Consider the following 27296-nt stretch of genomic DNA (forward strand, 5'->3'; position numbering starts at 1 on the left):
GATCCAGGTGCGTTAAACCAGGGAGAGAACTAAAACATGAATGATACCGTCCCTCGAGGACCGACTTTGGGGCCCCCTGCTGTTGACTGTGAAGCAGCAGAAAGAGGGGCTGGGCAGGTAGGCAGCTCAGACATGTGTGTTCACAATTTCATGCAATTTACGCGGTGTTTTACAAAAATCGCCTTACTTAGAAGAGTGCTTCTGTGTGCATTCTGCACTGCTGTTGCATGTAGAACTTCTTTAGCTTATTCCGCATCGATCGGCTACCTGATCGAGTCTTGATCCTAAACGTTTCACTTTGTTTACAAATTACTTCTGCGAAAATCTATCAATGTAGCTCTATTTTTAGCTAAGCGGTAACATATATGCGAGGATAATGATCGGTATTTTATATTAGTTTTAATCCAAAGCATTTCAGCCAAACTTTTCTAGAAGGTTTCTAGGGGAATCAAAGGTCACTGTAGCTCCATCTGCTGTTAGCGACTGCTCTGTACGTTGTTTTCTGTGGACACGCCATTGAAACAAAAATAAACAGTACAGTTCATTATTATTCTTTTCTTAGGAATTGATTTTATTTATTTATTTTTTCTCACATTCAAATCAAAACATTCAAAGTGTATTTTTTTTGTGACAGGAGTTGAAACGGTAGATATGTATCTTAAAACTATGGTGTGCATTCGTACCCCTTTTCTACACTGTTAGCCTTTGCTGTATTTTCTACAGCTAAATACCGCAAAATGCCCAGTAAAACTAACATAAAACATCTTTACAATTAGTTACTGTAATTTGCATTGCATTATGGGTAAAGGACATAGTATTACAGTAACTTACTGTATGTTTTGAAGTTGCAGTAATTTACTGTTTACACATTGCAGTAGTGGTACTGTATTTATAATATCTTGCACTGTTAGCCTTTGTAGCGGTTGTACAAAGAATCACACCGGAATCACTCTGGAATCAACTCTGCGTTGTTTTATTCCTGTTCAAAACAAGAACATTTTAAATACTGAGGCTCCTGGGCTCCGGATTTCCCCAAACACCCTCTCCTCAGCGCAGCTTGGCGCGAACTCACACAGAAATGCATTAAACAAAACTAAAATTCTCTGATTCAATAATAAAATAAATCTACAGTCATACAAAACAATTAAAATAAAACCTAAACAGAAATAATAATAAAGAAATAATTACAATTTTCCACCATAACATAGAAATATACTAAATAAATTAATTTAAGAAACGACACACATACCTGTTCAAAACAAGAACAGTTTAATTACTGATGATCCTGGGCTCGGTTTTCTCCCAAACACCCTAACCAACCGAAAGAAAAACAATAAATAAATAAAAAAATTGACAAAGAAAACTTGAAGGGTGTCACCAATGTGGGAGACAAATGCCCAGTATAATGCTGCGCTAAACGTAAATATATATATATATGAGTTTACAACATATTTTTAGAACGTTTTCAATATTTTAATACACAAATGAAAGACAACTTTGTACACCTACCTCTCCTCAGCGCAGCTTGGCGCGAACTGAGGAGGGCAGCGGGAACACACAGGATATAGCGCAGAAACAGGAAACAAAAAAATAAAAGCTTCTCCGCCAAAATAAAATACAATTCCAGAACTAAGAAAAGCAAATAAAAATGTTTTGAGAAGGTTCATAAAATAAAATAGATTATAAATAAATAAAATTAACTCAGCTACATACTCCCCCCTGAACTTCTCAAAACAGTCACAGGTCAGATTGGAAGCAGCATACAAGATAACATCAGCTAAACTTAGCTATACTTCTTTGATAATCACCATGCACCCAAGGGTTTCTACATGTCGATAGAAAAGTGGCATTAAGTAGTTGGCCGGACTTTTAATGTCCACTTTGCATAAAAATGTGCCGACTACACATTCCCAACTTGATTACCAAATAACAGGTACCTTGATACACAGAATGACAGTAATAAAAGAAACTTTCATGTTCATAATGAACAGGAATATCCCAAAATGAACAAAAATTTGTTACTGGAACAGGGTTTTAGCTAACCCACCAACCATAAAACCTCCTTGTTTGGTTTTCTGTGTCATAGTCTGAATCAACCTATTCACTGGTTTCACTACCCTGCCCACTCTGGTCCTAATTTGGTCAATGGGTGCAGTTACTGTCAGTGCATCAGTGTCTACAACTTTCACAGTAGTTTCCCTTGCAGAGACTGGATCCTGAGACTGACTGCTGCTTATCTCCAGTTGTCCTCCAGTAATGTCATTCTGTCCATTGTCCTTATCTGCCGGAGGAACATTGAATGAACCCTCTGGTGCTCCTCCAAGACAACCATCTGATCCAGTTCCAACAGTTACTCCATTGTAGTCGCTCCTCTGCGGCTCAGCAATCGGAGGCTCAGGCTCAGCAACAGGAACTGAAGGGGAATTGAGGGCGGTGTCCCCTACTTCTGAGGAGTTCTCCAATGGAGTGACCTCTGCAACCCAGCTAGCAGTGCGCGGATTTGTGAAGTTCAAGTTCCTCCAAAACAGACTTCTATCGCCTTCTTCTTCCTCTTGCGACTCTGACCAACACTGGAAAATGAAGGCTCGTCATGATCCACATGTATTGGCAGGAAACTTGCATAAGAGCAAATTTCTGTGAACCACTTTTTCATGTCCGTTGTTAGGGTTTCTAATGCGGTAGGTGTGACATCTTGAATCCTTTGAGATCACTGTGTACAGGGTCGACTCCCACCTATCAGCAAGTTTTCTGCGCCCACGTTCACCTCTGTTGGCTAAGAGGACTTGATCACCCTCTTCAATGTCAGCACCTTTCACACCCTTATTGTAGAGCTCAGCCTGCCGCTGTTGTTTTGCACTGGCATGAACTTGAGCAACACAAAGAGCCTCCTTGAGGTCATCTCTCATCCTTTTAACATAACTGTCATAATCTGTGATGTCATTGTCTCTTTCCACACTGTGGAACATAACATCTACTGGTAATCTAGGAACCCGACCATACATAAGGAAGAATGGGGCATAGCCGGTCGACTCATGAGCAGTACAGTTGTGAAGGTCAGCGTTTGCAGCATCTGAGGCCACCTTTGCTTTTCTCTGGGAGGTAGTGCTCTAATCATATTTCCTAAAGTCCTGTTGAACCTCTCAGTGTGACCATTCCCCATAGGATGGTAGGGTGTTGTTCTGGACTTCTTCACACCTGCTATCTGAAGTAGCTCTTGGATAAGCTGGCTCTCAAAATTCGCACCCTGGTCTGAATGTATTCTCTGGGAAACCATATACACAAAAGTACTTATCCCACAGCTGACGTGCAACCTGTTTTATGGACTGGTCTGAACACTTGAAGGCATGAGCCATCTTAGTGAAGTGGTCTGTCACCACTAACACGCCCACACTTTTCCATTAGAGTCTTCTGCAGACCAGAAGTCCAGACAAACTAACTCCAAGGGGCTTGTGGTTTTGATGCTTTCGAGCTGTGCTCTTCCCTCAGGCTCCAATGTCTTACTAACAACACAACGCTTACAACATTTTACATAGTCTCTGACATCTCTTTCCATTTCAATCCAAAAGAACCTTTGTCTTGAAAGGTATAAAGTTCTACTCTGACCCTGGTGGCCAGCATTATCATGCACACCAGTGAGAACTTGGCTTATCAAAGAGGAAGGCGTCATGTACTGATGTCGCTTTTCCCTGTCAATGGGTCTTTGCAAACTCTGTACAGGATGTCATCCTGCATCTTCAGTTTTTCCCACTGTTTTAGGATTTTGAGCACCTTCAAAGGCAACCCAGCTCTCTCTCGTCCTTGATGGTCGTCTCCTCGCTGACAAATGGGATGACATGGGACAGGACAGGATCATTCCTCTGGCTATCATGAAGCTCTTGAAGTGAAAAAACAGGCAGAGGGTCTTCACCTGGCAGAGCCAATGTCTCCAGATCCTGGGCCAGCCATGAAACCACTCTCTGCCTAAAACCTTCATCCCACTCCAGATGACCGGCTAATACTGCAGACACTTCACAGTCAGATAGGGACTGACTTTCCAGCTCACCCAATGGGCCTGTATGATGCATGTTTTGGTGGTTGACACCAATCCTGAATGTTTCCTGAATTAAAGCTTCTTGCACTTGTTGCGTCTCCCGCACAAGGTCATCATATGGTTCATTCAAAATCCGCTGACAGACACGATCCTGGGCAAAGGGCTTTCTGCTGAGAGCATCAGCAACGATGTTTTTACTGCCAGGTATATACTTGATGCTGAAGTTGTATGGTGCTAACTTAGCAACCCACCGTTGCTCACATGCATCAAGTTTGGGTTTTGTGAGGATGTATGTCAGGGGATTATTGTCAGTCCAGACAGTGAAAGTATGCCCTTTAAGCCAGTGACTGAATTTATCGCAAACAGCCCACTTCAACGCCAGAAACTCAAGGCGATGAGCTGGGTAGTTACTCTGGGCACGCGTTAGAGCTTTACTGGCGAAGGCAATGGGTCGTGCTCTACTTTCACCCTCCTGAATCTGAGACAAAACAGCCCCCAACCCATCCTGTGAGGCATCTGTAGACAGAATGAAAGGGCGACTGAAATCAGGGTGTGCGAGCACCACAGTCTCCAACAGTGCATTTTTTAGGTCTTCAAATGCACAGTGATGTTCCTCTTTCCAGTCATGTGGATGTAACTTCTTAAAAGCTGCTGGACCCCGTCCATTCAGTTTTCTTCCTTTGGGTGCGGCAGTCAAAGTGAACAATGGTTTGGCAATGCGTGAACAGTCTGGTATAAACTGCTGGTAATACATCACCATCCCCAAAAATGACTTGATCTTTTTTTGTGAGGGTGTAACACCATCCTCCATCATCAGATCAGACTCTGTCATAGCAACAACTGCTTGAACTTTATCGGGATCGGTTGACACACCATTTTCACCCACAACATGCCCCAAAAACTTCACACTCCTCCTGAATAGTTGGCATTTCTTGGGAGCCAGTTTTAAGCCATGGACATGCAGCCTGCTGAAGACAACCTCGAGCCTCCTCAGAGCTTCTGCCTCATCAGGAGCATATACAAGCAAATCGTCCAAATAACAAAGCAGCCAAGAAGTTCTGATCACCAAAGATGTTCATCATGAGGCGCATGAAGTTGGCAGGACTGTTACAGAGGCCCTGAGGTAGCCTGTTAAACTCATACAGCCCCATGGGTGTGGTGAAGGCTGTTAGTTTTTTATCATCCTCTGCCATGGCAATGTTATAAAAACCAGAGGTGAGATCCATGGCACAAAATATGGCACTGCCACCCAAAGCTGTCAAGCAGTCTGATTGATGCGGCAACGGGTGAGCATCCTTAACTGTACGAGCGTTTAGCCAGCGATAGTCCACACAGACCCTTAGATCTCCATTCCTCTTCCACACCAGCACTACAGGAGACGCCCACTCACTGTTGGATTTGCGAATGATTTCCCGTTCTTCCATGTCTGTGAGAACTTGTCGCAGCTTGTGATACTGCCCTGGTGGAACACGTCGATATGGAAGCCTGAATGGTCGATCATCTGAAAGGCGGATACGATGGACAAAATCTTTGGCCAGCCCACAATCAAGTTTGCTTCTTGAAAAAATGCCTTCATATTCCTGAATCAGCTGCAACAGTTTTGACTTCCAATAATCAGACACCTCACAAGAGTCAATGTCCAGGTCTTCCAGCCCCAAGTCACTCAGGGTGTTGCGGAAGCTGGTACAGGGAGAGTCAGAGCTGATTGTATTGTCATTTTTCAATGTCTGACTATTGGTACTGACTTTAGCGTCTAGCACCTGGTCAGGGGTCACATCCAGGTCTTCAAGGGCTATACAGGTGGACACCTCTGCTACTTTGGTGCGACGTTTTAATGTGATGGCCTTATCAGAGGTGTTAAGGACACGCACTGGGACCCACCTGTCACCATTCATGGAAGCCACCGATCTACAGACAATAATGTCTTTCTTATGGATCTGTGTTTTGGCTGATGGCTCAACTAGAATGGCACTGCCCTCAGAGAGGCGAATTTTGGGAGTCTACCCCAAATCAAATGTTCTTGCTTTGGGAGAAGAGTGACTGCCTGCACCAGTTCAGCTGTTCCAATAAAATCTGGGATTACACCTCCTCTCCATCTCTCAATACCAGACAGCATACTAAGAAACTGTATTACTTCTGGTGTTTGGGCAGATTCTGGTTTACACATGACTTGCCAAAAGTGAGGAGACTGTTTGAACTGGTTTAAAAGGTGTTTGATGACATTTGTGCCCAGAATTAGCTGATCTTTCTGTCCAGGGACCACTAGAGCTGGAACACTAAATATACAGCCATACACTTCCATTTTCAATTCATGGATGCATTTGGGTTTTACTTGAACTCCTCCACACCCTACAAGAACAATATCATTATGGCTGGAGTCAGGTTGGGATGCAAGCCCTGCATTCTTAAGAAGTTGTTCAGCTTCTGCACTGATAGTGCAGGCCATGGAGCCAGTGTCTAAAAGGGCTTGCAATGACACTTTATCCCCAACCTGTGCATCAGTGTAAAAGAGGCTGTCAGCCTTGTCTAGTCTGGCTATGTTTTGAAACAACACAAAAGTATTAGATGGAGCAGATTTCAAACTTTCTGCATACACAGATTGTATATCTTCTTTTGAGGCGAGGGACCCATCATACTCACTCACACAGTGCCCTCCCGAATGTGAGTGGCCTAGTTTCCCTGGTCAGCTGAGCCTCCAACTCGCTGAGAGTCTGTGATTTTTTGACAGTTTCTTCGCTGGTGTCCAATCTCAAGACAGGCCAGGCATCTCCTCTCTCTCATGCAGTGTGTTCTTGTAGAGTGGTTACTGTTGCCACATACTTGACATGGAGAAGGCCGAGTGGTAGGGAAAAACTGAGGCTGAGTATCACCAACGGGTTGGGCAGTGTCTAATACTCTCTCAAGCATAGTTAACACCTGTTCCAGAGCACCTGACTCTGCAGTACGATCATTCGAGCTGGGAAAACTGACAGGAGTAATTTTGACAGTGTTCACTTGCACGTTCTACTTCAGGCTCTGAATGGTCAAGTGCTGCTGTTGCAGTAGCAATCTGGAGAGCTTTTGCTGCAGTTGCCTGTGGTCTCTTCACTTGCTGCTCTCTTTGATGCTCATCGATAGCCTCCTGCACCTCAGTGAGTGTCCACTTAGTGGTGGGCTTACACTTGAAAACACAGGCAAGACTAGGATCAGGACAATTTCTGATGAACATCATGGCTATTTCTGCATCCATTTTATTCAGGCTGCTCCCTTGATCTTTCAAGTGTCTGTCAACATTTTCAGCAGCTGTGTTAAGTCTAACCCAGTAGTCCACTGGTGTCTCATTTGCCATCGGCTGAGTGGCATAGAAATCAGCCAGTGGTAAGCAAGACCAGGAATGTCGCTAAAATAGCGCCTCAGAATGTTATAAACTGCCTCAGGGTTTAAAGGTGTGGTAGAAAGACTACTCTTTAATCCGATCTTTACAATGCTCTTTGCTTTGCCAAGCAGGTGGTTCAGGATTTCAGTTTTTCCTCAGCTGAAAATCCTTCTTACGCAAGTAGACCTCCATCATTTCTATCCACTCATGAACAGAGATCTTATCATCACCATCACCACGATAAATAGGAGGTTCCCTAATATCTGGTTTCACCACCAGGCTCATTTTTGACAGATCAATAACTGTGTTAGATGTCTCATTTTGCACACACTGTGATGGTGGAGACTTCTCTGGAGTGGGGTGAGATCCACTGTGTAACAAACGGCTGGTAATGGCCTCACCAATTTGGCTCCCTATTTCACCAATGAGGTCACGTAACTGTTGCATGGTGTTTTCATTATTAGTTACAGGGGTGGAAAACTGGGGCTCCAGCTGAGGTATCTCAATAATCTCTTCTGTTTCTGATGAACCCTCATCAATCATTTGAGTACTACTCTGGACTAACAGCCCTCTGCCACGCCCAACTACTGGTGTGAAAACATTAAAGGTACTATGACCTCTGCCTGCCATGTTGCACACAGTACAAAAGCAGTAATGTAAAAAAAAATGAACCAAAAGGGTTTCACAGTTCACAAAAAAATGGCTTTGACAAACTAATATAGTGATTTGACTGATTGTTTAAAGTCTCTGTGTTCATAAAAGCGATCGTAACCTCGACAGTAATGAACAAGATCCACAGGTCGACCAACTGGATGACATCAGCGTCACTAGCACACAGCTGAACCCTCGGCGGTCGGCAGTGGCTAACCAATGGATCCGGGTCACGGCACCAAATGTAGCGGTTGTACAAAGAATCACACCGGAATCACTCTGGAATCAACTCTGCGTTGTTTTATTCCTGTTCAAAACAAGAACATTTTAAATACTGACTCCGGATTTCCCCAAACACCTCTCCTCAGCGCAGCTTAGCGCGAACTCACACAGAAATGCATTAAACAAAACTAAAATTCTCTGATTCAATAATAAAATAAATCTACAGTCATACAAAACAATTAAAATAAAACCTAAACAGAAATAATAATAAAGAAATAATTACAATTTTCCACCATAACATAGAAATATACTAAATAAATTAATTTAAGAAACGACACACATACCTGTTCAAAACAAGAACAGTTTAAATACTGAGGCTCCTGGGCTCCGGATTTCCCCCAAACACCCTAACCAACCGAAAGAAAAACAATAAATAAATAAAAAAATTGACAAAGAAAACTTGAAGGGTGTCACCAATGTGGGAGACAAATGCCCAGTATAATGCTGCGCTAAACGTAAATATATATATATATGAGTTTACAACATATTTTTAGAACGTTTTCAATATTTTAATACACAAATGAAAGACAACTTTGTACACCTACCTCTCCTCAGCGCAGCTTGGCGCGAACTGAGGAGGGCAGCGGGAACACACAGGATATAGCGCAGAAACAGGAAACAAAAAAATAAAAGCTTCTCCGCCAAAATAAAATACAATTCCAGAACTAAGAAAAGCAAATAAAAATGTTTTGAGAAGGTTCATAAAATAAAATAAATTATAAATAAATAAAATTAACTCAGCTACACCTTTACTGTATTTTTTACAGCTAAATACCGCAAAATGCCCAGTAAACTAACATAAAACATCTTTACAATTAGTTACTGTAATTTGCATTGCATTATGGGTATAGTACATAGCATTACAGTAACTTACTGTATGTTTTGAAGTTGTAATTTACTGTTTACACAGTAAATTACAACTGTGTAAGTACAGTACAGTAGTGGTACTGTACTAATAATGTCTTTGCGCTGGCCATGTAAGAATTCTATTTGATTTCCAACGGTCATCATAGATGTTTCATCGTGGTTCTCTGTTTCTGTATTTTTACTCCTTTAGTGGTTAACATATTTTAAGGCAGAAAGAGAGCATGTATTTTTGTTTTTTTCACATCCTAGCTAACATTAATATGCAGTTTATCTAGCTACGTCATCAAGGGTGGCTTCGCTTCCAACGTTTTTCTGATGACGTTTGTTTTAAACTCCGAAGCTTTTTCCGTCCAAGTGCAAGTGCAGCTCTGTCGCTGTGCTGTGGGCTCACACTGCTTCAGCTCTTCGCAAGACAGGTAAAAAAAACACTTAGAAAACTGTTTGAAGCCAATGTATATTTTAGATGGAGCTAACGTAACTTATAGCATCATGCTATAATGCTATAACTTAGCATGAGGTGAAAGATAGAAAAATATGATGGTGTTATTTTTTGAGCTGGTTCGGAATTAACGTTAGCTAAGGTGCTAATTTTACCGAAGGTTTTAGCTTGGCTTTTGCCGCTAAATCTTCCTCGAGCGACTAGCTTTGGGTTGAGATAAGCTCAGTGATGAGTGTCTGTTAGCATTGTTGTTACATCCTTTGTCGAACAATATAACGTTAACTGATAATTGATCCCCCCCCCCCTTTTTTTAAAAATACATCTAACTGTTCATTTGTTTAAACCATGACCTTGCAAATGTTAAGAGTGCAGATTAGCTAGGTCAACAAGGATGAATTCTAACGTTGTTCTTTTTTTTTTCTTTTTGTCAGATGACTTTTTTAACTCCCAAGCTTTTTCCTCCAAGTGGCTGTGCAGTTTTGTCCTGCTGAGTGCTAACATAGTTTCAACTCTTGAAAAGACAAGACAACAGGTAAAAAGACAGCTCTTCAAACATATTTGAAGCCACAAAATAATCTGGAAATGTAGAGGAGCAGCTAACCTAATCTATAACTTTGAGCTTGCTACAGCTAGTTAGCCTGCTAAAGTACCATTACATCTCCAACATAGTGTATAAGAGTCTGTAAATGAGGACAAAGGTGGAAAACATTCAAGTGGTTTCTGTTATTTTTTGAGTTGGTTCAGCCACAGTGGCAGGTGGACAAAAAAGTTAATTTCCAACCCTGGTTCCATATAAGGACTGTTCACCTGTTTAAACCATGCTCTTGCAAATTTAAAGTTAAGTCAGTACTAACAGGTGCAACTATGTACAGGTGTAAATTCTGCAGCATTTGTACTTCAGAATTTAGAGAATTTTGTACTCATGTGAAGAAACATCAACACACAGCTAATTATCAGTTTTGTTGTGGAATAGAGCAATGTCCTACTTCCGTCAGAGAAAAATAAAACATTTAGAAGAAAAAGACTCAATCTTCATCTTGGTTGATGTAATTTTATATCGACTCTTAACTTAAAACACACATCTTAAATCAGAATTGTTCAATTAATTTGTTAAAGGGATCAATTCACCCAAATTACAAACATTTTGTTAACCCATATTGTACTTAGCCATTCAGATACTGTATTTGTGGAATGTAATGCTTTAAAAAATTCATTTAGCCTCACAAACTGTCATTCACATCTGCTGTTTCAGAGTGGTAGCAGGATGTAGGGGTAAAGTCTAGTCTAGTCTCCGGGGTGAGGTTCTCAAAAACCTGTTATAATCTGGGTGAACTGGCCCTTTAAATATAAATTACTACCAGTAATTCATATTTAAGAGTTTTCCTTTTATGTTTCAAAGGTATCTTCCACCAAGATGTCTGTTGAGATGGAAATGACCTTACCTACAACACCAAGGGTAATCATGCTTGGTAAGAGGAATATTTTCTATCACTATAATTTTTTTGTAGCAATGTATGTAATAGTCATGGTAGTCTGTACTTTTACTCACCAGCATTAGCTTGACAAGGGTTTGTCTATTTTAGGAAATAGCTTGATGTCTGCAACCTGGTGGATGGTCAGTATGGAGAAGAAGGTATTTTTCGAACCTGAGCAACTACATGACTTTGCCAGTGTCCTTGCTGTCTTTTTTGGGTCATATTATGACTTCAATCTGGAGTATCAGGAGTCAGCATCCACCACACTGGAGATAATACAACTGTAAGTACTCTACACCAAGCCATTTATGAATAAAATTTAATGACAGTTTGACTGATGATGAAGAACCATAGCTGATTGCTGTATTGTATGTCTTCATTTTAAAAAATACAATTAATATATTTTATTTCTGTTAAAAGATTCTTTGTGAGGATCAATCCAGATGTTGATACCAAATGCACAGCCAAAGTCAGTACAAGCTGCAAGACGGGAAGTCTTGTCAAGAGGAAAGTAGTCAGTGTCAACTCCTGGATCAACACCTTCCTCAAATGACTCGCTGAATTTGAATGGAGGACTTCCAACTAGGTAAGCATTTTACCAAATGTTTATTATTTTATTGTCTTTTCCTCCTATCTTGCATGTTCTGACTTTACTTTAGGCTTTTTAATATGATTTTAATGATTATTTATAAATGGCATGTGATTCCTACACAATAGCCCTTTAGAGTAGCCTGCATCTTTTCTGTGTCCGTGGTAAAAAGTGGATGTCGCTGCATCTCTTACTAAATCACAGAAATGTTTAAGTGTGTAGTCGTTTAATTGAGGTGTTTTTTTTATACTATGCAGTTTTCAGTTTATTAGGCACACCTTTGCAGTAATCCATCAGCACCAACAAAATGACTAAAAAGATTGTTATGACATGTTGTATTTCATCGTCTCCTTGGGCACATTTGCAGGGTCTCAATACAGTACGCAATCGTTTGAATTAGTGAAGACTGACTGACTGCTTTTGCCATAAACAATCCAAAAACCTGAAGTGAAGCCAGTCCTGCTCATTCTTTATGCAGCTTCTATTATCACTTCAGTGTAATTGATTTTTTTTTTTTAAAGAAATTATCAACTTAATGCTGCTTTATGCCAATGATTTTATGCATTTGGACATTGTCACTTCAGTTTAATTTGTCAGCCTTCCTGTTGATTTGAAAATGTAGATAACTTCCTGACCATCTCATGACCTCCCACATCGTCTTATTCTTTACAGTTCAGCTTCCACAAGATGGATCCCACTGATTTTGTTTGACAAATGGAATAAAAGTTCTTCTAATGTAGGAAATGCATCTGATATAACAATATTTATTGATATGAATGCCTACCATATAGTACATTATCGCACTTGCACTGTTATTGTGATGTATTGTGTAACAGTGCACATTTAAGCTACTGTTAACTGCTTTCTGACAATGCAGCCTCTTTTTTTTAAATGAAGTATATTCTATATATTTTTAAAAGTCAGTCTTTAATAGTTTATGGCTGGTACTTGATGCACACATGTTCATGTTGCTATACATGTGCCATAAAAAATATTGACATGACCTGTAGTGTGTTCTATGGTTTTGTTGTTTTATAGCACATTCTATTATATTGTGACATTGTTCTTTATGACATTGCGAATATATAAATGGATTTTATTTCAACAAATCTGCTGAAAATAAATACCTGTTTTTATTCACAGTACTTGGACTAAAATTTCTTTTGTGAAACTTTTCGGTTTATGGTAAAATATTCTTGTATTAAAAAATGTAAACTTTAATTTACAGTAAAACTGACATTATGTTGTGAAACAAGTTTACAGTAGACCAGCTTTACTATAAAATACATTTACAGTTTTATGCTATAAGCTACATTTACAGTAAAGCAGTTATAACTGTAAATCACACTCACAGTAAAAATTAACTGTGAAATATCATAACAGTAAAGGTACTGTGGAATGGTAATTACAGTAACCTACTGGCAACACTGTTGCCAGTAAGTTGCCAGTAAGTTACTGTAGAATGGTAATTACAGTAACTTACTGGCAACACTGTTGCCAGTAAGTTGCCAGTAAGTTACTGTAGAATGGTGATTACAGTACCTTACTGGCAACACTGTTGCCAGTAAGTTGCCAGTAAGTTACTGTAGAATGGTGATTACAGTACCTTACTGGCAACACTGTTGCCAGTAAGGTACTGTAGAATGGTAATTACAGTACCTTGCTGGCAACTTACTGGCAACACTGTTGCCAGTAAGTTACTGTAATTACCATTCTACAGTACCTTACTGGCAACAGTGTTGCCAGTAAGGTACTGTAAAATTACAATAAAAAGTCTAACAGTGTACTAACACAGTAAAATGCTATTCAACCAACTAAAGAGGCCATTTTTGGAGTAAATAGAGTTTCGGGATGCGTAATTTATCCACAGTGTAAATACAAAGGTTTGTTAGAGAAGATTACAGAACTGAAAGTATCAAGAAGACCAACGCATGTGTTGTGGAAAATGTTTAAAGCAAGACAAGATTACAAAAAATAAAACATCCACATTATTTGACAGCATCAATGTTGGGTTCATCTTATCGTTGCTTTTCTCTAATGCTTGCAGAACCTTAGGCAGCAATGGCAGCATCTGCTTATCATCTACTGTTGAGAGCTTTTTTTGTATGTTATTCAGCACTTCCCTTCTAGTTACAAAACTCTTTTGGGCCAGCAGGAGTAATCTTTTCAATGAAATTTCCTCTCTTTAGAAATGTTCAGTAGGATCTGGGTCAACCCTCAATTGCAGCCAATTTGAGATAACACTCTTCCCTTTTTCCCACTCATTCTGCCCTGGGTGTTTGTTGCAGCTTATTGTCCTTAAGAAAACTAAGTCTGTTACCTCACACTGGGGGAAAAAAACAAGGTAACACCTTTTATTCAATGTTATCCCAGTTATTTTGAAATCTCAAATTTTCTTTGAAATTCAATGGCTTCACTCCCAGAGCCAGTAAGACAGGCTTACACAGTAGGTTTATGTTTTCTATATAAAGCCTGGTCACACCTTTTTCAGCTAAAAAAATACAAATAAATGTATGATTTAATCATATACAGTACAGACCAAATGTTTGGACACATCTTCTCATTGAATTAAATTAGAAAGTGTGTCCAAAGTTTTGGTCTGTGCTGTATATAAAATTTGGATGAGTTTGGACAACTTTAAGTAATAAGAAAATATATTTGCCATTTTGTGAGCTCTGTTGAAATCACTTGCTGCGATGTAAGGGTGGTGATGTTATGTTTTTAATTTCATCTTCCTATATTTCTGTTTAACCAAAACATTTGCTAATCACATCAATAAGCTCTAAGATTGTATTAAGTTGCTGAAAATCCTTTGTGTTACTGTTTGTTTTTAAGTCCCTGAATCGAGAAAAAAAAGAAAGTGGAGAAGATCATCATCTTTGAAAATATTATTTATTTCACTAATTTCATCAAAACAAAGAAGTAAAAGCCTTTTTGGCTACTGTTATTCTTATGACAGTGGCCATTTTCAGTCTTTATTTTCTGTACAGGTGTTCACACTGTTTTGCAATGGAGGACTCAATCGAGCTGATCATTCAGGATTACTGTGGGGTCTTTCCCACCAGCAGACCCCATCCCATCGTGTCGACCTGCACAGGCGCTGTCCTCGCAAGTCTTTATGGATTATGGAGTGTTTTCACTATGCCTGGCTTCCGCAAAATCCCATGGCATCTTAAGGTACAAAATATTGTTTCTTTTATTTTTTCTTTGCCTTGTGTGTGTTTTTCCCCCCCTTAAATCTATTAAATATTGCATGCTTGAAATGTTAATAAAAAATAAAAAAATTAAACAGACACACACTTTTTGACTTGTTGATTAACAATAATTTGCTTATTTTGGAGCATAGTGCTCCATGCCAGCATCAAATGTGGGAAAAGAAAAAAACTGGTAAGTCTGTAACTGTAATTATTAATTTTTGTTATTGGTAATTGCACCACCAACCAAAAAGGTTAATCTGCAATTCATTTATGGCTTCTGTTTTCAAAGCTAAATGTTATAATATTTTGTTATTTTTATATTTTTTACTTATGCAACGCTCACTTGACTTTTACGTTACCAGCTATCCTGCCTAAAGAATTTGCTCGTCTACCTTTATGCACAGATGACCTTGATGGACATCATATTCTCAGACAATAGGGCTTCATATGATTTAGATTCGCCCTTTTGCAGCTTCAGTTCTTCTAGGAAGTCTTTCCACATGGTTTAGAAATGTGAGGTCAGACACTCATGATGATGAGCTTTATGACTTTAAGTGACCTTGTTACTTCTTACTACGTTTGGGTTTTCAATCACTTCGACTTTGTTGTATTACCATAATATTTAGTACTGAGGAATTCACTGAACGCCCGTTCTTTAACAAATCTTTGTAATTGCATAAGTTCACATGCTTTTCAAGATTCTAACCGGGCAACAATGGGTCCGCGACCACTTGGTCTACCACTATGAGCTGGTGCCACCCCTCTTTTGAAAATATAGAGTAAGAAAGTGTATTTAAAAAAATCAAGACAAACAAAAAGAGAAGTGGATTTTTTCCCAGTGACAGATTAAACTGAGTTTACCAGGTCAAAACTGAAGAGAATTCATCTGAAGATTTGCTATGTTAACTTACAGACAAATGAAAGTCAGTCAAGGTTGTTAACAACACAGAGAGAGCTTACAGTACTGAAAGCAAAAATTTATTTAATATGAAGCATTTTCAGTAAGTTTAAAAAAAAGGTGAAATTTGTATTTCACACTGGGATGATTTGAACACCTGCATTGCTACACTTAAGCTCTGTAGAGTTTATTTACCATAATGTAACAACAGAATCTTATGTTCTTACTTGTTCTCACCACTGGAAAAGCAAAGTAGCATTTACAGTAATTACAACTCAGGCAGGCAATGTTGACTCACCACATGCTGTGTCCACTATGGCTCAGGTTCCATATTTGCCCTCCAGTAAAGACCAAGCACAGAACGTTATGAAGCTGCTCCAGGGGAGAAGAGGTCGTTTAGCAGATCTTGGAGCTGGAGATGGAAAATTGGTGAGTGAAGAGAGGCTCTCTGAAACAAGTTTATCAAAATGTGCAATGGCAACAAAATAGGCACTTTCCATGTTGCCTTGTTTGCTGTATTTGACTTTTGCATGATGCTGTGCTTTTTCCAGGTATTTGCAGCATCTTCTGCTGGTTTTCAGTGCACAGGGTTTGAGATCAACTCAATTCTTGTGGCTCATGCAAGGAGCAAAGCCTATTGGAGAAGAATCCCCTCCAGCCAAGTAACCTTTGTTAAGAAGGACTTCTGGAAGGTAAGGCTTGGACAAAAACATCAAAATACCTGAGACAGTTAAGAGGTCAATGGTAACTCTGGAGGAGCTGCAGAGATCCACAGCTACAGTGTATCTGTTGACAGGACAACTGTTAGGCCCTCCATAAATCTAGCCTCTCTGAAGGATTACTAAAAAAAACTCATTGGTGATGGACAGCAGCAAGAGGTCATATTTGAAGTCTGTCCACATGTCCTGGAGAAGACCCAACAAACATGTGCAAGGAGGTGTTTTGGTCAAATAAGACCAAACTCCAATTTTTTTTTTAACTCTAATTTTTTATTCTTAAATGTGAAAAAAGAATCCAGAAAGTCACAATATGTGATCAAAGTCCTAAATGTCTTAATCTTTTGTCTCAGACTGATTTGTCTTCATACAACAATGTGACCGCTTTCCTTGCTCCAGGAGTGGTAAGCCATTTCACTAATGAAAATATTCTCTTTACTTCATTTTTGCTGCTATATTATTGTATTGTTATTGTATTTCTATGACTGTTAACAGATGGAGCTGCTGGGAGAGAAGCTGCTGAAGGAACTTCCTCAAGATGCGCTGGTCATTTCTTGCCGTTTTCCTTTCCCTAACTGGCCCCAAAAATCAGCTGTCGGCTCTGGACTTGACCAGACGTTTGCTTATGAGATCAGCTCTGTGCGCTCACACTTGCGAAATCCACCAAAGATAGAGATGAAATGAGTCGGATGCTGTGGGCGATACTGCACTAAATCATCTTGATTAAGATTGTTTCTTCCTTAGACTGCTTTTGATAGATGAAGACCACTGTAAGCACTTGTTCAGATCTGCAGTTTAGGATATGTACATGTGAAATATGCTCAAACTCTTTCTTGGGCCTTTTTCCTGCTTCTAACACATTCATTTTGAAGACAATAGGTTCTCTAGCTACTTAATATATCCCACCCAGACAGTGAGAGCCATGTACTTCACCTGTCTGTGGTCATACATCTGATTTGTGTATTATGCTGACACATTTTTCCGACCTGACTCAAAAATATCCACCTGAGGGCGCTATAGCTCTAAACTGGCCTTGGTACTCCACAGCCTAAAACCAGGCTGTACGGAATGCAGATTGGTTTTGTAGTGTGCCATCAGACCTTTTGGATTAAATGTCCTTTTTATTTTACCATAATTATCTTAACATTTACTTTACTGTTTCCGTGAACAAATCTTTTTTTTTTTTTTTTTTTTTTTCCCCAAATCTTTTTTCATTGATCAGTGTGTAAGCGTGTGCAATGAATGCGTGAACGTAGTGAGAAGCGCTTTGGGGTCCTCTGGACTTGATAAATCGCAATGTAAATAAATGCTATTTACCATTTTTCCATTGCTAATAAATAATTAGCGTCATAATGTAGCAATTAAAATAAATCAATCAAAACACTCTGTTTTATTAAATTCTTATTTTACATCTGTGTCACCATCAACGGGCAGTCTCTCTGTCTGGTAGGTGATCGATAAAAGTCAGACCTCCTGCTCCCGTTTCCTACAATGACGTTAGAGATGGGGAGAGAGTGTGCGTGCGTGAGTGAGACAGAGAGAGAGAGAGAGAGACAGAGAGAGGAGAGGAGGAGGAGGGAGACTGGGAGAGCACAAGGAGGGAGGGAAAGCGGGTATAAAAGCTTACAGAGCGCCTCTCTGGTATGCATTCTGTATGCGGGAAGAGAATCAGTCCTCCAATGGAAGTACATAAAAGCACCGTCCTCCAACAGACTAACAGCAGCAGCATGTGCGAATCAACGCAGAGGTCCTGCGAGCCTCGGCGGAAGAGAACTGAGGAGCGCAGCGCTCCGTCAGAGATGGCTAGGATCATCACCGACCCGGCCACGGGAAAGTGCTACTGCCGGGGGAAAGTTTTGGGAAAGGTGGCGCACAGCTCGGCATCTGCTCTCGACTCGTTGGATTTTACTTATCGCGACGGCACGGCGTTTTAACAATGTTATTTCCCCTCTTTCATCCAGGGAGGATTTGCTAAATGTTATGAGATGACAGACCTATCCACCGGCAAAGTTTACGCAGCAAAGATTATCCCACATGCACGCGTCTCCAAGCCTCACCAGCGGGAGAAGGTAAGCGGGCTGCTGCGGTGTCTGCGCGCACCTATTGGCATGTTGTCACTCAAATGTCTTTGATTACAGACGTGACAGTGTTGTCCTTTCTCTGTGTGCAGATTGACCGAGAAATTGAGCTGCACAGAGTCCTGCACCACAAAAATATCGTGCATTTTTATCACCATTTTGAGGACAAAGAGAACATCTACATCTTGCTAGAATACTGCAGTCGAAAAGTGAGTTCAATTATAAGACAGATAAAGGAGACATTCCATAGAAAGTAAATATATTACCAATTATTTGTATTTTATTGCATGATATAATAACCTCCAAGTTGTTAATGAAGCTCACAGAGTTGCATTTATGATGGAGCAGGTCTTAAAGTAGGTGTACATATTTAAATATTTTCTATTCTGTCTTTTCATAGTCCCTGGCCCACATTCTGAAGGCGCGCAAAGTGCTTACCGAGCCGGAAGTGCGGTATTACCTGAGACAGATTGTTTCTGGACTAAAGTATCTGCATGAACAAGAAATTCTTCACAGGGATCTTAAATTGGGTAAGAAATTTTATCCACAAAAGTTACACAACAGTTTTTAAAAATTCTTCTTTGCAAAATTTTGCAAATCTGTACATGTATGTGTGATTTACTGTAACCAAACATCTTTTCTCTTTAAATCCATAGTACTTGTGTAGTACCATGCCTTTGATCTTTGCTTGGCTTAGCAAGTGTTCATATTGTTACTGTCTTTCTTTCCCCAAAGGGAACTTTTTTGTTAGTGAATCGATGGAACTGAAGGTCGGAGACTTTGGTCTCGCAGCCAAGTTGGAGCCAGCGGGAAACAGGAGGAAGACGATCTGCGGGACTCCAAACTACTTATCCCCTGAGGTCCTCAACAAGCAGGGTCATGGCTGTGAATCAGATATCTGGGCTCTGGGCTGTGTAATGTGAGTTGGGTTCCTATTATTTCATTGTTAGGGACTGCAAAAAGCTTCAGTAAAATTTGTCATCATCATAAATTCCAAGTGAATACCGCTTGAAGACAGAAGATATGTTTTCTAAACCGTATACTCTTGGATTCTGTTTCAGGTACACTATGCTGCTGGGCCGACCTCCATTTGAAACCACCAACCTGAAGGAGACCTACCGGTGTATAAGAGAAGCACGGTACTCGCTCCCTTCCTCGTTGTCACTGCAGGCGAAGCAGCTCATTGCCAATCTTCTGGCCAAGATTCCAGAAGACAGACCCAATCTAGACCATATTCTGAGGCACGACTTCTTCACCCAGGTTAGACCTCTATTTAGCTTACTCTTGCTTTCAGTCTGCAAAAGTCAGTTAGTGGGAGTTTGGAGATGACCCTTCCGGCCCTGTAATTATCTGTCCGCACTCTGACCCACTTTCCCCATTTCTCCCCAGGGCTTTAGTCCAGAGCGTCTGTCGCCTAGCTGCTGCCATTCACCACCAGACTTTCACGTCTCCAGTCCTGCAAAGAGCTTCTTTAAGAAAGCTGCTGCTGCACTGTTTGGTGGGAAGAGAGATAAGGTCAAATACTACGAGACACTCAGTAAGTATAATAATAATAAAAAAGAAAGCTCCTTAGTTTACTCAGATGATGGTTTCATGCAACCTGACCAGAGTCAGTTTGTGCAGCTTCAAGGATTAATGTTTGCTGTTTCCTTGCAGACAAGTTAACTAAGGAGGAGGAGGAGATCTACAAACTGCAGTACGACTTGGAGAGGGCGGTCATCAGTCAACAGCAGAGCAAAAAGATGTCTGAGGTAAGAAAGCCACAGCCCAATATTTACAAGGGTGTGGGTAGGCTACTTTTGCAGGTGCATTAGTCACACAGCAGTTAAAACTAGTGGGGATTTGAGATACCCCGCTGTGGAGAATCCAATGAATCACCCTTTGTAGCTGCAGCAAAACTTTCTAACAAGCACAGTTTCTGAACTAGTTGAAAGCACTATAATCTCAACCTTTAAACCAGGCACTTTGAAATCTGTGGGTGACCACTGAGTCATAGTAGGAAGAGATGATCTAAACTCGCAGAATCTAAGCCTTGTCGTCACCCGTTCTCACCTCAGAATGGAAGTCTACTTCCGCCATCTGCCGGGAGCCCCGTTGCCTTGGCAACAGAGAGTCAGTCGCCAGCAACGCAAGACACCATTCGTCTGATCGTCAGGGGGAGTCTGGGCAGCTGTAGCAGCAGTAGTGAATGTGAGTTACATCATGAGTGAAAAGATTATGTGTAATAAATCTTGAGTATATGCGTTTTTTTTTTTGTTTTTTTTTTTACCTCTGATTTATATAAATGGTTCTCTGTCTTTGTTTCCAAAGGTCTTGAAGACAACACAACAGGGAGTGTGGCTGAGACTGTTGCCAGTGTGTTAAGAGGATGCCTAGAAAATATGCCTAAAGGTGAGTAAACTACTGAGTAATTGAAACCTTAGTCCTGTAGCTTTCCCCATGTGTACTTTCATGCTTGAGACTTGCCCAAGATCTTCCATGTACTTGTATTCTGATCCTGACTTTTCTTCTCACCTTGCAGCAAATGACACTCCCCAGACGTTAAACAGCTGCAGTCTTCAGTGGGTCACCAAATGGGTGGACTACTCCAATAAGTACGGCTTCGGCTACCAGTTGTCTGATCACACCGTTGGCGTTCTCTTCAACAATGGCACCCACATGAGCCTCCTGCCTGATAGAAAGTAAGCAGTAGTCTATGCTATCATAACACTTATACTTTGTTGTTAAAACTGTTGGCTTAGCGGTATAGTCAAGTTTACAAATAGAAAAAGGAGTTACCTTTAAGATTGGGTTATTTTTTGACATATTCAGCTTGTGTTTTCACAAAAATTGTTTCCAAAAGTCAAAATGTGCTATATGTTTTTGTTTATTTTATCTAGTGTTGGTTTTACAAATTAGATGTGTAACACCCTGTGTTATCTTCCTTCTCAGGACTATTCATTACTATGCAGAGTTAGGCCAGCGCTCTGTCTTTCCCACTTGCGAGGTTCCTGAGCACTTTGTGGGCCAGGTGACTGTGCTGAAGTACTTTTCCCACTACATGGAGGAAAACCTCATGGATGTAAGTGAAAATACCAGTCTCTCAAGCTAAGCTGTATCTATTTTGCTGTTATTTTTTCCCCTCGATTCTCCACACCCTACAACATTAGAAATGCTCAAGTTGCAGCCTGTCTAATCCCGGGGTATTTGACTTTTTGCTTTCTCAGGGTGGGGACCTTGGTACTACAACAGATTCACACATGCCCCGTCTCTACCTGCTGCAGTGGCTCAAGTCAGACCGCGCCCTCATGATGCTCTTTAACGACAGCACCTTTCAGGTAAACACACCCAAGCATGCGTACTTTCATGCTTGAGACTTGCTGCAGCTGCAGAAATCACAGTTATTGCTGGGCATGTTGAGAGGAACTGTTTGAGCCATGACATTTCTTCTGCTCTGAATTACACATCAAATATAGATTAAAGGTAAAATATTTGAATGTGTTTCTGTGTATTTTTTCCTCCAAAGGTTAACTTTTACCATGATCACACCAAGATCATCCTGTGCTGCCAGAGGGATGAGTACATGCTGACGTACATCAACGAGGAACGAGTCTCTAAAACATTTAAGCTCAGCTCCCTGCTGACGTCTGGTTGCCCCAACGACCTGCGCCAGCGCTTGGTGTACTCCCTCAATATGCTCCTTCAGAGATGCAGCTAAACCCACAAAAATTGCTTTGGACTGAAAAACCGAAAATTCCACCCACTGTGTTACTGCAGTGCTGCAGAGGAACAGGAAACCTGCGAGAGAACGGGCGGATTTTTAGCGCTGGGCTCGAGCAAAATATATGAACATTCCTGCACCGTTTCACTGTCATGACTCAGCGTTGGTGCAGGTGAAAGTGTAATGCAGAGAGAGACTGAAAGAGCCTGGGAAAACGAAATGTAGCACAATGAATCTTGACGGGAAATAAAGGGCTGATTTGTACTGTTGGGAAAGAGAGAGAGGACCGTGGATGTTGGTACGAATGTGAACCCCACATGTTGGGCTTTCAGGCATGTAATGAGACTAAGGCTGGGCTGGCACCAGCTTAGGTGTGTACAGAACAGTTGGTTTTATTCCAGAAGCATAAAACGAAGCTCTGAACTTTTAACAGAGCTCGACTGTGAGATACTGTAAATGATGTACAGTGTATGTCCAAGCCATCTCAGCTGTGGAAAGAAATGACTGGTGTGGATGTTAAAGGGTTTAAATGAGTACATGTTTGTCTGAGCAGGGAGGGGTGTAACATTACGCTAACTTTTAATAACTGTGATTTGTTTCTTATTTTCTTTATTTGACTGATGATCTCGGCATTCTGAGCGAGAGGTTATGTAGAATGACATTACACCAGGTCGTTTTAGAACCATTTAAGAGCCATTATCACCTAGGTAACAATGTCTTAAATAACTTATTGTGTAATAAAGTGCAGTATTTATTTATTTAATAAATAAGAGTGTTTTCTAAAAAAAAAATGTTGATTACTCTTTTCATTTGAGTTTTTCTGTACTAATTTTCATTAACAAAAACATTTGGAAGGCATTGAAGTTTATTGAATACCTTCCAAGGTATGGAGCAGGGTTCTGTTAGGATCTTATTATGTGGGTAGTTAACATCTCACCTCCAGTAGATTACTCTACTAGAGTACAGTAATCTCTGTTTTGCATAAGTCAAGATCAGAATTAAGGTAAGTGCTACTCCTAGACAAGTGGATTTGAATTTGAATGGTATTTTATGAACATTTAATCTGTGAATATGTTTGCAAAAGTTGGGCATTTACCACGAAGCCAATGATTATTTACACAGAAAATGGAGATAGGAGGCGACACCATTCTTCCTGTGTGAAGCAAATACTGAGAACAGAACATGCAAAGCAATAAAAGAAAGATATAAAAGTACGGTAATTTAACATTTCACATATTTTAGAATTTTTAGTTAATTTTTAGAGTGTCTTACTTTTCTATTTTGTTTTTAGTATGTTTCAAACAAGAAATTTAATGGTGGCGCTCAACCTCCTACGTCTATTTTTCTTGTAAAAAATCAGAAGCTTCAGTCTCATTGACTAATGAAACTGAAGCCTATTATTCAGTCTCATTATTTTAAGGCTTCATAAAATTGCATTTGCATAAATAACTAACATTTTTTAGACTAAAAGTGTGTTAGGATTGAAGGTAAACAACTGAACTAAAATCTCAGTTTCCAGTTGCTTCAGTATAGATGTTGCTTCAGCTGCAACACCCATTGTCTTGTCTTATTTTGTCCTAGTTTTTTTTTCAAGGATCATCAAAACAAACTATGTGCGCACATAAGTGGCATAAGTGTAATTATGAGTTGAATTTTTCAAAAGGTGGGTAACGCTGCCACTTTCATTTTCAGTTTTAGACATCCTTGTGTGAGTATATCTTCATCAGTGCAGTTTTTGCATGGTTTTGAGGTTATTATTGAGTCATTGTCTGGACATTTGATAGGTAATTGTGGAAATTTTATAGCAATTTTGCATATGCGATATACATAACATTTGAGCGCTACAACGTTTATGTTGCAGAGTTTTAAACATGTCTATAAGACCTGAGATAGTTTGTTTAGCTGATGATCAAATAGTGTTTGCTACATTGTTAAATAGTTAGAAATTTTAAGCTGGAGTGTGGCTTATTTATTGCCTATTCAAAATAGTATAGTTGAAGCTTGCATAAAGATGCAAGAAAAGGTACATCATACAGGTAAGATAATAACTACTCAAACCTTTCAACAGAATCTCACTTGAACTAAGCTTATAGTGTGTTTGATTACATCTTAAAACTCTCAGTGCTTTAAGCCATGCACTGGTCTGGGTACTTTATCTTGCAATTACGACAGGAAATGGTAGAGCAATGGAAAGATGTGAAAACTTGTTTGCAGGGAAGTAGTTTATACTGCAGTTCAAGGCTCTCTCTTCTTTCAGCTTAGCTTTCTTTTGCAGCAGTAAATAATAGATAGCAAAAATGGACGTCTGTGCAATGTGGCTGACCTTGTGCCACAAACACACACACAGGAGGTTATTATTTCTCATACAAACAGGCGCAGTGATTAGCAGATCTGTGGGCAGGGCGGGTGGCTCAGAAATGTGGAAAGAAAAGCCTGCTGAACACAGACACACTATCACAGTTACAGACTTTGCCAAACTATGTCACTGATTACATCACAGTATTTCAGGGAAAGTCACTACACTCATTCTTGAACATCTTTTCGCATTCACTCTCCGTGGCCATGGAAACAAGCAACCCGCTGACCAACGTGATGAGCGCTTGAAATTAACAAACCCTGCGTAAAGGATGGGTGACGCTGCTTCTCTACGCTCATCCCCTGCACTGAAAATCACAACAACTAGCCGCTTTTCTGCTGGATGAGAATCACCCTTCATCCCCAGCCAGTGTTTGATTCACCCATCGGTTGCCAAACACCTCTCCACCTCTTTCATGCTTATGTAATGGTGAAGTTGAAGATGGATGTTTGAGTCATCCCCTATCTTTAGTTGTTCACTCAGAAAATATCTGTGTACTTCAGAGTTCAATTATGAATATCTCATGCATAAACATACCCACACAGAAAAGAAACAAGAGCAGGAAGTAGCCTACAGGAGCAACTATTAGGAATTATTCATGACAACACCTCCAGGTCTGTGTGTGTGTGTGTGTATATGTGTGTTCAGACAGTAATGACCCCTGGAATGGCTGCTTCAGCCTGACAGGAATAGACCCTGCTGCTGATGGGAAGATTTTAGTCCTTCAAGGACATCTTTACTACTGGATAGAAGTGCAGCATCTTCATTGCATGGATGTAATAATAGCTACTTCTGAGGACGCAGCTCGGAAAATGGCTCTTACCCTTAGGCTTTTAGAGTGAGAACTCTCTATAGTTGAATATAGATTCAGCTTTTATACACACACACTCAGAAATTCAGTTCACATCAGGAGCTGGTCAGCGAATGTTTGCTGATCAACTTGTCCGGCCACATAGGAATCTGCTTGTGTCAAAAAAATCTAATAAATGGGAATAGCTTTTGGTGTTTGGTATTGTATGGAGCTATAGTTCTCAAAGTTTTTCTAACAATACCACCTCACTTAAACAACTTTATAACTGTTGATAACAACAGTACCATAACAGGAACTACATTTTGGCCAGTTTGTTATTCCATACAAAACAATAGAAAAACCTATGTTGGCTATTTTCTTTTGGAAGTTAAATTATTGTGACTCAGTTGCTATTTCAAGTTTTTTTACATTTTGTCCTATTACAAACACAAACTGTTATGTAGTTTATTTGAGATTTTATGTGATAGACACAACATAGCTCAAATTGTGAAGTGAAAGGAAAACACAACACGACTCTCCAAATGTTTTACAAGTAAAAATTCAAAATGTATTGCTTATGTTTGAATCAGTCCCCCCACCATCCACTGGCACACCCTCTGGCAATACTTTGTAGATCCACCTTTCATCACCATAACGTCTGCAAGGTTGCTTGTTCCTGCTTCACGCATCTAGAGAGAGAAACCTCCTGTTTGCAAATCAACTCTGACCAGCTTTCCAATGCCTGCAGAAGATGATAGATAGATAGATAGATAGATAGATAGATAGATAGATAGATAGATAGATAGATAGATAGATAGATAGATAGATAGATAGATAGATAGATAGATAGATAGATAGATAGATAGATAGATAGATAGATAGATAGATAGATAGATAGATAGATAGATAGATAGATAGATAGATAGATAGATAGATAGATAGATAGATAGATAGATAGATAGATAGATAGATAGATAGATAGATAGATAGATAGATAGATAGATAGATAGATAGATAGATAGATAGATAGATAGATAGATAGATAGATAGATAGATAGATAGATAGATAGATAGATAGATAGATAGATAGATAGATAGATAGATAGATAGATAGTCTAACATTGTGGTCTATGCCATATATGCACTTACAATAAGTTTAGTTTTATGTCATTTCAAGTTGTAAGTTGACAACAACTTGCCTTTTTGGCTTTAAATGACTTTAATCCTACAGTTAATCTGTTTGTATATGCCTTACTAACATTTCTTCTATGTACCCCTATAAGTGATACTTCTCACACTGCTTGAGAAGCAACGCTATGGTGCAAACTCCCATTAAACATTTAGCAAAATATGATCGTCTTTTGGTTTCGAAACCCACAAAGCTGTTGCTTCAAAATGTCGTATTGTGTAAGGATTTGGTTGCTTCTGTGTGTTTATTTAGGTTTCTGTGTTCTGTAGAGTCTCTGTGTTGTCCCGCTGACCCCTTGATTAGTTTCATCTGTTCCTTGTTTCTCCTGATTGTCTCCCTGTGTATTTAATCCCATCTGTGTTCCTTGTTGGGTCCTTGTCTTATCTGTCTTATTGTCAAGCTGTTTTGTCTAGTCTGTTGTCAGATGTCTTTTGGTTGCCAGTTGCTACTAGTTTTGAGCTTTAGGTATTCTGCTCATTCTGTACTGCCTGGATTTTTGGACAGCATAGATTTTCTTTTAATTCTTTTAATGAAGAATTTAATTCTTCATTAATATTATCATTTCCTCCACACCAACCTGGGTCCTCTGCGTCTGCCTCAACACCTCTACCCCAAATCTTGACATATTGACATTGTGAAAGGTATTGTTCCACCAAGCAGGCTTGGTAGTGAAATGAGTTTCTT

At 39.9% G+C, this 27296-nt stretch overlaps 2 protein-coding genes across 3 annotated transcripts; both read left to right on the forward strand.

Annotated features, from left to right (window-relative positions):
* Window positions 1-60: 60 nt before the first annotated feature.
* Window positions 61-17882, forward strand: si:dkey-190g11.3 (uncharacterized protein LOC567059 homolog). Of its 2 annotated transcripts, none has more exons than XM_044111434.1 (6): window positions 61-117; window positions 14679-14865; window positions 16108-16212; window positions 16335-16475; window positions 16853-16903; window positions 16995-17882. In XM_044111434.1, exons 2-6 carry the CDS (start codon window positions 14698-14700, stop codon window positions 17181-17183), a joined length of 654 nt encoding a protein of 217 aa, XP_043967369.1. In that variant the 5' UTR covers window positions 61-117; window positions 14679-14697; the 3' UTR covers window positions 17184-17882. The 2 variants fall into 2 exon arrangements, with proteins under 2 accessions (XP_043967369.1, XP_043967367.1); XM_044111432.1 differs by having other exon boundaries at window positions 67-117; window positions 14648-14865.
* A 245-nt stretch (window positions 17883-18127) lies between these two features.
* plk2b (polo-like kinase 2b (Drosophila)) lies at window positions 18128-23068 on the forward strand. The gene is made up of 14 exons (XM_044111431.1): window positions 18128-18364; window positions 18461-18568; window positions 18670-18786; window positions 18978-19107; window positions 19313-19496; window positions 19639-19837; window positions 19967-20114; window positions 20234-20328; window positions 20635-20767; window positions 20888-20968; window positions 21099-21258; window positions 21509-21638; window positions 21784-21894; window positions 22083-23068. Exons 1-14 carry the CDS (start codon window positions 18143-18145, stop codon window positions 22272-22274), a joined length of 2010 nt encoding a protein of 669 aa, XP_043967366.1. The 5' UTR covers window positions 18128-18142; the 3' UTR covers window positions 22275-23068.
* Window positions 23069-27296: the final 4228 nt, after the last annotated feature.

Source organism: Gambusia affinis, linkage group LG03, assembly GCF_019740435.1.
Source record: "Gambusia affinis linkage group LG03, SWU_Gaff_1.0, whole genome shotgun sequence".
NCBI classification, from domain to species: domain Eukaryota; kingdom Metazoa; phylum Chordata; class Actinopteri; order Cyprinodontiformes; family Poeciliidae; genus Gambusia; species Gambusia affinis.